General features: G+C 53.1%; 1 protein-coding gene across 1 annotated transcript; it reads left to right on the forward strand.

Moving 5' to 3' along the window:
• The first annotated feature begins 8,902 nt into the window (after positions 1 to 8,902).
• KLHDC9 (kelch domain containing 9) lies at positions 8,903 to 10,636 on the forward strand. The gene is made up of 4 exons (XM_055402163.2): positions 8,903 to 9,423; positions 9,709 to 9,868; positions 9,960 to 10,158; positions 10,415 to 10,636. The coding sequence occupies exons 1-4, from the start codon at positions 8,903 to 8,905 to the stop codon at positions 10,579 to 10,581; spliced, it is 1,047 nt and encodes a 348-aa protein (XP_055258138.2). The 3' UTR covers positions 10,582 to 10,636.
• Positions 10,637 to 10,748: the final 112 nt, after the last annotated feature.

Below are 10,748 nucleotides of genomic sequence, written 5' to 3' on the forward strand. Positions count from 1 at the left end.
TCCTCCCACCTAAAATTAGCCTTTCTCCCTTCTGTTCTTCCTCAGCCTCTGCTAGTCCCTTTATTATAGCTTGCGTACTCATAATTTGTGCGCATCTTATCTCCTTAACTAAATTGTAAGCTTCAAATCAAGAAGCATCGATTGAAGCCTGCTGTGTGCCAAGGATTCAGTAAATGTGTTAAATGAGGGGACAGGATGAGAACTGCAGTCTGTGAACTCCTGGAAAGTCGGGCTTGTTTTGTAATCTTGTCTCAGTCATCCATGCTAGCGCAGTCCACAGCACTTAACGGGGACTGGATGCATTTTTGTTGAGGGCATGACATTATGGATAGAAAAGGTGGTCAGGTACAGAGTGGAGATCCTGACTCTCCTGAACCTGGTCAGCGACCCCGACTTTAACCCTGCCTCTGGACCATGAGCCCAACTCTGGACCATGACTCCAGGGGCTCTAGATCCCAAATCTCACAATGTTCATGGCAGTGACCTCTTCTTAGAGAACTATTTCCCACGAGGGCCAGGCTGAATGCCAAAGCTCCTGTTTCTCTCCACCTCTGCCTGGGTGAACCCCTTCCCCTCTTCAGGACTCACCTGTGCCAGGGGAGCAACCCCACCCCGATGTTGCTTTGAGATCCACAGTGGCAGGGGTGGGGTAAAGCCGGGGGGAATAAGAGGGAGGAGCAGCCTGTGTTATAATTATAATTATCACACTTGGGATCCTATCGCACGATTTCCTTCCCACGGATCCACCCCTCCTGGTCCAGGAAGCCCCAGGAGAGACTGAGGCACGGAAGTGGGAAGGCAGTGTGATCACTAGGCGGGTGCCCCGTCCCCCTGTCTCTTGCACCTCCTCCATTCTCAGTGCATCCATGCTGTGGCCAGCCAAGACGTCCAGGACCCTGGTCACTCACCTGCAGTTCCAGTCACACGGAGCACTGGGCTCCCGCTGGACTTAGCAGAGATGTCAAGGCCAGGCTGTGCCAAATATTTTTTCATGGGTATGTTGAGGTCCTAGTAAACACCAGAGGTGGCCTTGGAGGGAGGACTAAGGCTACCCTGAAAGGGAGCAGTTGGGCCAGGAAGTAAATTCAGGCCTCTGCTGGAGGTAGGGATCTTTCTCCTCCTCCAACAAGCATCTGTCTCCAAGTCCCTCTGCCGTCGTGCCTGAGTCCCGTATATTTCACATGGGCCATGCTCTTGGGGAACACGCCCTCATTCTTAGGCCTTGCCTGCACTCCTCTGGGATGAAGCTTGCAACAGGCAAATTCCAGGGTTGGGGCCAGAAGGAAATACTGTTTGGAGAAGACTTTGCAAACAAGTGCGTGATCTCTTGAGTTCTGTTCTTTCTCCCTCGTTGAATCCCCATTCTCCTCATGCCTCACTACCTACCCTCCTCCACCCACATCCTGGGCCCGAAGAATGGGAATAATTCAAGTCAAGGTGGCCTCCTCAGCATGTGTATTGTCCCAGGGGCATCACTGCAGGCATGCCCCGCATGCCTGCGTTCATTCAACAGACATTGAGTGAGCACCTCCTCACGCCAGGCCGCAGGCAGAGGGTAGAGACGCGTGATAGACGTGGTCCCTGCCTCAAGGAGCCCTCAGTTAGGGGAGACAGATGCATAATAACACGCCAGATCCCTCCATCACACGTTCCCTGCATGTCTCTGTATGTCCATACCCAGGGCTTTCTCTGTGTGCCTAACTTCAGATGTTCATTATCTAATGTGTCCAAGCATCCGCTTGTAACCTGTGTCTGTCCCCACGGAAAGCTGCACACCTCAGCCAAACCGGTTGGAGTGGGTTGTGCTGAAATTTTTATTTGTGTCAATGGGACTTGGAGGTGAGTCAGGGAAGACCAAGGATGGGTGGGGTGGTGTGGGGGAGAAGAAGAGTGAGAGTGAGGGTCAGACTCAGTGAGCAGGGGAAGAAGGGAGACGGCCAGGATGGGAGGGGCTGGGGGTGGGGTCTCAGGAGGACGGGCTGGGGGAAGGAGGAGATGAGAGAGCCTCTTAGTAATAGCCTGTTTGTCTGAGGTGAGATCCCAGGTCAAAGAGTCAGAGGCTGGCAGGGAGACCCTTGGGCTTTGCGAGGGACAAAAGCAGATAATAAAGCCGAGCAGAAATTGTTGGAAGCATGGGGGTGGACAAAATGTCTACAATCCATTTCTATACAGCTTTGTTTCTTTGTGTGATATTAAGCTATTCCTAATTAAGCTATTCACTGCCTTGGTTTCTGCGGTTTGTACAGAGAAGTGTCAGGGGGTTAACTGAGGCTGTAGTGGAAGATTACTGATAGGGGACTTGATTCCATCCCTCAGGACCAAGGCTATTTCCAGGAGAAGCTTCAAGATCCCTCCTCCTGCTCCTCCCTGGGACACTCCTCACCCACAGAGGGCTGGACAGTGACCCCGATGCTCTGGCAGCTTTTCCTCCACTGGAGAGCAACCGTGCTTTCCTCCACTGGAGAGCAACCGTGCTTCCCTCCAGCCGGAGCTTCACCGTGCCCAGGATCAGGATGATGCTGTCCTGCCTTCTAAGAGATCTCCTCTAAACATTGCCATGTGCTGTGCTGTTCCTATCTGGCTGTCCTGCAACTCCATTGATTCCCCAGTACCCAGCGCCATCCTTTCCTGTTGCCTAACAACAACCACACTTTCCTGTTGCCCAACAACATCCCTTCGAGCTTAGGGGGCTGGATTTGCTTGTTCCTAAAAAGCCCTGAAGCTGAGTGAGGAAGTAGCTGCGCGTGAGGCATATCTGGGTCCTGTTTCTCAGTGGGATGACGTGTGCAGAGCCCCCATCTCCTTGTGTTCATCCCAGGAACTCCCAAGCTTCTGTAAACACACAATCAGAGAATCAGGGACCACGCTGTGGGTAAAGAGAGATGCCTTCATTCTTTGACACTGTGGTCTCCAGGTGCTCCTGCCCAGCCGCTCAGTCAGGTCTGACTCTGTGACCCCATGGACTGTCACCCGCCAGGCTCCCCTGTCCATGGGATTTTCCAGGCAAGAATACTGGAGTGGTTGCCATTTCCTCCTCCAGGGCATTTTTCCTCACCCAGCGATCAAACCCATGTCTCCTGCATTGGCAGGCGGGTTCTTTACTGTGGAGCCCCCGGGGAGGCCCTGGTCTCTGGGTGGGCTAGCACTTTTAGAAGGTTCTGGAAATAGGTCCTGACTGGCCAAGAACAAGAGTAGGAGCCCTTGTGGAAATCAGAGTCGTACAAGGGCTGACAAGAGCAGGAGAAGATGGCAGTGGTTTAAAGGGCAAAGCTTAGGTGGAGACCAAAGAGTTTGGTGAGAGAATGGATTCTACTGATGACCCCAAACTGTGCTTCCCTGCATTTCCCCATCCCTGTCCCCACCCACGACCACAGAAAGAACCAGGCTCCTCCCAGGGAGCCTACCTGTTAGAAATCATGTAGACAGCCCCCAGGGACCAGCCCCACCTGCAGAGCCTATACCACCAGGGCATCTTCAGGTAATATCCGGCCTCTTAGTTTCTCAACCTTGTCTCCAGGTATCCAGCTTAGATACTGAGGGTGTGGCTCCTCTCTGCACCAGAGACTGCCACTTCCCAGCCATCAGCCTGGGTTTCTGACACCGCCTAGCTTGGCTTCCCCAGGGGAAAGCCTTCTGAGGCCCTGAGATATAGCATCACACTAGGACCAGGCCCTGGGGGTGGCAGGACAGCTGCAGAGCAGAATATGGGGCAGTGTATGGAGAAAAACATCATGAGACCCAGAAAGCCTGAAAGGACTGGGAGACTGGAGGGAAGGGCCTGAGGGGAGAGGCCAGTTGTTAGAGGAGTGGGGCAGAAGCTGAGGGGACATGAGCAGGAGGTGGGAATCAGGGCGGCTAGTAGGATCTGGGGATTCCTGTAACTGGGGGATGGATTTTAGTATGAAATTTCTTAGCAGAGTCCTAGAGTCCTTCTGTATGGTCCAGGAGTACTCACCTCTCTCTCACCTCAATTCAAATCCCCTCCTTTCCATGTGCGTGCTAAGTTACTTCAGTCGTGTCCAACTCTTTGCCACCCTACGGACTGTAGCCCACCAGTTTCCTCTGTCCGTGGGGTTCTCCAGGCAAGAATACTGGAGTGAGTTGCCATGCCCTCCTCCAGGGGATCTTCCCAATCCAGGGATCAAACCTATGACCCTTACATCTCCTGCACTGGCAGCTGGATTCTTCACTGCTAGTGCCACCTCAGAAGCCCTTTCTCTCCACACCAGGACCCAAAGTTATCCCAGACCTGCAGCTCCACCTGTTTCCACCATCCATGCTCAGCACTCAGCAGGCAGGCATTGCTGCCCTGGTCAGAGGCCAGGATGCCATGCAGCTGTAGAGGAGCCCTAGTCTAAGTGCCCTGGTTCTCTCTCTGCCTGGTCCTGGAAAGCAGGGACTGGGTCCTTCAGGTTCCAAGACACCCCCAAAGTCCCACTGCAGCAGGACTAGTTTTTAGTCTTGCTCCCACTGCACTCAGAGACTTGGACCTGTCCTGCATCAGTTTTCAGTCCCGGAGATCGCAAGGTGCGGAACTTTTCAGCTGAGGATGGAGGAAGTAAGTCCCAATTGCAGGAGAAGCAAGAGTGGAAGCCTAGGAAAAGCACTCCCCTGACTACCTCCTGAGCATCTTCCACCACACATTTCAAGATGTACTTAAGGCTTTCTGTGAAGAAATCCCTAGTAACTGCCTTCCAGCCTCATCTTAAAGCCTTCCGGCTGAACCTCAGCTTTTCCTTCAACTCTGGAAGCGGCATAGAGGAAGGGCTGGGGATCAAGAGACAGAGCAAGAGTCCCTTGCCTGTGATAACTAGTGAGATCAGGAAGCACTGGCCCATGGGCTATATGGAGAGGCAGAGGAAGAAGGACTCGAATCTAATCTCCCCATTCTAGCCGGCTTCTCTCCCTGGGCCCAGGCCTCCACACTCAAAGGTCCTCTGTGGAGAAACACTCCTCCCTGAACAGGCCCCATATACTGAAGCTCATTTAGGTCCCCATCAGTGATCAACACCCTATGACTGTGTCCAGGGACCGCAAACTGTTTCTACATTTCTAGCATACAGCCTAAGGGGAGAAGCCTGGTCACTCCTAGAATTCTGGTTCTAGATCTCCTTGCAGAACAGTCAGATGGTTGGCTCTGTTCAGCAGAAGAGAGAGGGCAGGGGACAAAAGACAGAGGTCCAGAGAGGAAAACACAGAGTAGAAGTGGTGAGAGAGACCTCGAGGCACAGCGATACGGATTGAAACTCAGACAAAGAAACAGAAGGAGAAACACACAAGTTATCGAAGGGGGAAATTCAAAGAGACAACAAACTGAGACAAAATCTGAGACAGACAGAGAGACCTAAAGAGAAACTTCTGGATGCCCGCTTGCCCACTGTTGGGATCACTCAGGTATCTCCCTCTTCCACCCTCAACTTCCACCACTCAGCATGACCCAGTGATCCTTTCCTGCTCAGTATCACCAGGGCTCAGGTTCTTCCCCATCCTATCCCACCGCTCCATCATTCTCTGACTCACTCCCCTCCACCCCAAGTCTGCTTACGGTCCTGCTTTTCTCTCAAACTCCTTTCAGCTCACATCTCAGTCCCGACTCAAGATCTGGCCTCTTGAAGTCTCTTGTCCTGGTCATCCCTCTGGCCTTCTGTCGGCGCATGTCCTTATTCTGGCTGGGCTGAGCAAAGAGTCCGAGGTGGGGCCAAGAAGGCATGCGGACAGGAAATCAACTAGTCAGAATGAACTGTGGGGAAAATGTGGAAAGGTCAGAGAACAAAAAAGGAAGAGCCAGAGAGAATGCCAGAAGGCTAGGACAGCCTGGGAGATGTAGGTAGAGGAAACTGAGGGAGTCCTGCCAGTGTGACTAAGACCCCTAGGGTCAATTGTCGGCTTTCTCTGTTTACTGGACAATGCTGAGAGCCAGGGATGGTTCCAGGGGCAGAAAATGGGGTTACGGAAAGGTGAAGAGAGACTAAGAGCTTTGTGAAGGTTTGAGACAAGCGGGTGTAGATTTAGGGCTGGGACAGGTATGAGACTAAAAAGCTGAGGTGCAGGGATCCTTGCTTACCAGAAATAGCCCACTGAGGAGACTGAAGTCATAGGGTCACATCAGGATTCTGAGACTTTCAGGATGATCAGCCCCACCCCCTACTCCTGGACAGAGGCTGTCCCTGTGTATTATTAGCAGATGGAAAGCAGGTTGACAGAAGGAGAAGCCCTGGTAGCCCTTCTCCCTCTCTCTCACGATTCTCTCACAGGTGTGCCCTTCACTTTATCTTAATGCCCTTTCAGTGTTTTACCATTGACGGGGTCATTATACACCACTTAAGATGCTGCCCTGGAGTGTCAAGTGTGTGTCAGACAAGTACAGATTGGTTTGTTTTCTTCCTCTCTTCTCTCCTTCTTCTTTCCCTCTTTTCCCCTCGCCAAGTTTTTTTTTTTTCTCTTCCTCCAAAATACAGGCTTGATTCAGACTAACCAGGGGAGGTCAGAGTCCTCCCCCGGGTCTGTGTTTGGAATGCCAATGGACATGTCAGACACCTCTGACTACTAGGTGGAACTGGAAGAGGTACAGAAGTGGCAGGGAGCAGCTAAGGAGCATGTGTGGGTCAGGGTACACGTTCAGGTGAGCTGCTGGGGACCCAGAGTGGAGGCTGGGAGGAGAAGGAAAACACAACGGGAGAGAGGAGCTGGGAAGGCGCCTGGGTGGGGAGTTCCCTGTTCCATCCAGGAGAGGCAGAAAGTGAGTCTGGCAGAGCCACCAACGACTTACCCAAAAGCAAGGGCCTAAAATGGGCATATAGGCCAGGACGGATAAAGCAAAACGACACCACCCCCCAGGCAGCTCCTCACTGAAACCTTAGGACAGATCTGAATCCAGCATTTGGGAGATTAGCCAGTTAGAAGCCTTAGGGAAAAGACTGATTTTCAGATTTCAGCCAAGGATGTTAGAAATGATTTTTTTTTTTTTAACCACGATCTGGAAAACTGAGGATCCCCTTTGCCAAAATCAGGGAAAGCTATAGTTGGGTGGGCAGAGACTTTCAAAGCTACTACTGGGTCTCGGCTTAAAGGTATAGGTATAGGTAAGGAACAGGTCCTCATACCTTCCTGCCCATACCCTCTTCATGCTGTCTTTCTCTAAGGACCGAGAGTCAGGATCTGGAATGGGAAAAGCCCTGCTGTGCTGTCCCTGAATGACACCTCCATCCCTACTGTAGCTCGAGTCACTCTCTAAGGCCTCAGTTTCTGGGACATGATGGGAACCAAGCTGATGCTATAGAAACCAAAGGCAAAAGTAAGCAGTCATCACTCCCATTTACAGCCCCGACCCAGGGGACACAAGTCCTGTTTCTGTCCCACCTCGGCGATGCTGGAAGTAGAACTCTGTCTGCATTTTCACCTGTAGCTAAAACTAGTCAGTGTGGATCTTGGCTTCTTCACTGGGTGTTGCAGGGATGAGTTAAGAAGAAGCTCAGGGACCTGGCTTGAATAAAAGGCCGATACCAGGGAGGGGCTTCCCTGGTGGCTCAGAGGTTAACGCGTCTGCCTCCAATGCGGGAGACCCGGGTTCGATCCCTAGGTCGGGAAGATCCCCTGGAGAAGGAAATGGTAACCCACTCCAGTATTCTTGCCTGGAGAATCCCATGGATGGAGAAGCCTGGTAGGCTACAGTCCCCGGGGTCGCAAAGAGTCGGACACGACTGAGTGACTGAACAGAACAGAACAGAACCAGGGAGGGGCAGGAGTCTGTTCTTCTCACTCCTCCCCCCCTTCACCTCTATCCAGCTTCTAAGGCTGGGCAGCTTCTGCCCTGGATCTTATCAGGAGAAACTCCCTGCCCTTAATTCTGAGTTCCAGACGCCACAGTATCTGTTTCCTTGTGCTGTATGAGTTCATGAGACAAGATGAAATCAGGAATTACTCTTCCTAGGACTCAATAGTGAAAAGTTCTCCGAAGTTCCAGGTCTCTTCCCTCACCCCAACCCCATCTCTCCTCTCGCCCTCGCCCCCTGCCCCCCGCACAGTACCCTGAGACTGGGCTCTACTACCCTCTAGTGGCCAGAGAGGAAAAGGCTGTCCCACCCGGTCAAGACCTTCCAGCCTTTACCACAGATCTCTGGTTTGTAAAACAACTAAGAGATTAGTCAACAATGTTTTATAAATGAGAAAGAAGAGGCCTCGAGAAAAGTAATCACCTTCAGAGTCAGGATATAGCTGGAACCAGAACCCAAGTCTCCTGACTCCCAGGTCAGTACTTAGTCTGCTTTCACTGTCTCCCCTCTGACTTTTGTCTCCTCTTCCTAACTCATCCCTGGGGAAATCAGAATCAATCAGAAAAATGCCAAAGCGAATTTCCCTGTCAGCCCAGTGGTTAAAACGCCAGGCTTCCACTGCCCGGGGCGAACGTTGGATCCCATGCCAAGTGGCAGGCCCCTTTACCCTCTCCACTCCGCCCCCCCCGCCCCCAAATACTCTAAAGTCAAAAGGACGTGGTTCCTCCTCAATCTTTGCTGAGCAACATCGGCACCTGCAACGTCGTAGTCCCAAGTGAATTCACAGCTTAAACAACAGGGGTCTTTCTGAAGAACTGGCTCTCCTCTGTCTGAGTTCAACACTCATCATTTTCATTGACCTAGCACAGTTCCTGTTGCCACGGTGAGAACACTGCTTCCCGGTAGCTCCCCGGGTCTCCTGTCTCCACGGTAACCAGTGCTTTGCGACCTTCAATTTGCAGCGTCGTGCTGCAGCCGCGGCAGTGGTTGCTGGGTGACGGAGGTGAGAGCCGGTGCCTTGAGGGGGTAAGCTGGAGGGGCTTCCGGTAGGGGCGGTTCTGGAGAAGCTTGGGCCCCCATATAGCGGGGCTCCGGGTCGCCGGCCCCGCAGCTCGCCTCTGCCGGGGCGCATGGCGGGGGCTGTGGGTGAGGCGCGGGGCTCGGGCTGGACCTGGCGGCCGGTGGCGCGGGACCCGCTGCTGGCGCGGGCCTTCCATTCATGCACTGAACTGCGGGGACGGTTCTATCTGGTGGGGGGGCTCCTAGCTGGAGGAGCGAGAGAGCCGAGCAGTGAGACGGTGGTCTTCGATCCGGCGGCGGGCCAGGCCGTGCGGGTGGCAGCACCGGGAGGCCCGAGGCGCAGCCACCACGACGCGGCGCCGCTGGGCGGGCGCTGGCTCTGCGTGGTGGGCGGCTGGGACGGGTCGCGCCGCTTGGCCACTGTGACCGCTTTGGACGCGGACCGCGGTGAGTGGGAGGCGTGGACCGCCGGCTCCGGCAGCTGCCCCCCTGCCGGCCTCAGCAGTCACACCTGTACCCGAATCTCCGACCGAGAGCTGCGGGTAGCGGGCCGGGAGGGCGGGACCCGCACTCAGCGGCGGTACGGAAGCATCTACACGTTAAGGCTGGACCCTGGCACCCGCACCTATTGGTATGACCTCCCCTGCCCTAAAATCTTCACCCTTCCTTCACCTGCACTCTGGAAAAACAGATTCGCAGGCAGTTTATCTAACATCCTCACCCTAGCACCATTCTTCCCTGGGAACCTTCCATGTCTAAGAGTTTAACTTTCTTTCAATATTACCCTGCATCTCAACTGAACTACATGTGGCCCTTTCCCATGTCTCCCTTCTATCGCTGGCAAGGGGAGTGGGGAAAAGGCAGTATACAGCACTTACACTTTCCAGAAAACCCAACTCAGGCCTGAATTTCGCAGCTATAAGGAAGAAGGCTGCCACACTGTTTCACGCTCGGGTCACTGTGCTGCTTTGCTTCAAAGTCCTGGGCCCCACCCAGGTCACCAGCTATTACTCTTTGGGGGCTGCAACTCAGCTGAACCAGAAGTAGCTGGGCAGTGGAGTCATGGAAAGATTAAGGTATTGTCTACCAACATCTCGCTAAGGGTGGAACACAACTAAACTCTGGATGCCCAAATCCCTCCAGACAGTCCCTTCTTTCTCCCTCAAGGAGGAACCACCTGTTGCCTCCCATTTGGTGGAAAAGCTTTCAAGGTTCGTGAGCAGCGGGCAGGGGTCCCGGCAGGGGCCTCGAGGACTACGCCATCACTCATGTTCTGTGGTTGGGCCCTTTGCTGTCCTGTTCGGTGGAGAAACTTTGACCAGAGCCAGAGACACCATCTGCAATGACCTCTACATCTATGATACCCGTGAGAGCCAGCTTAATGGTTGAGAAGGGGGAAAGGTGGGAATACAGGAAAAACTGAAGATTACAGAGAGAAAAAGGATGGAGTAAAGGGGCAGGGAGGAGGAAGAATTAGTCGACAACTTAAAGGAATACACAGAACATTAAATTTTGGAGAGGCCTGCAAGAAAAACAATGAGCAAGCCTTTGGGCTTCTTGAGAGCCCCATGGGGGCCAAAGTGCTGCTGCCTCAATAACCACCCTCTACCCTTACCCAACAGGAAAGTCTCCTTCTCCGTGGTTCCACTTCCCCTGTGCCGACCATGGACTAAAACGTGTGGGCCATCGGACCTGCCTTTGGAATGATCAGCTCTACCTGGTTGGGGGTTTTGGTGAGGATGGCAGGACAGCTAGTCCACAGGTTTGCATTCTAGACCTCTTTATCTAAAGAACAGTGCCAAGATACACTGCCAAGCTTCTGTTTTGTTGCAAACTCAAAGTATTATCACGGAGCTATCTTCCTCATTTCTAATGCTGATTAAACTGCAACCTGAAAGTCAACACTGTCTCTGAATCTTTTGGTGGGGAGGGAAGTAAATAAGGAGATGCATCTTT

Source organism: Moschus berezovskii, chromosome 4 (assembly GCF_049115385.1).
Source record: "Moschus berezovskii isolate FMDL1 chromosome 4, NW_MosBer_1.0, whole genome shotgun sequence".
Taxonomy (NCBI): Eukaryota; Metazoa; Chordata; class Mammalia; order Artiodactyla; family Moschidae; genus Moschus; species Moschus berezovskii.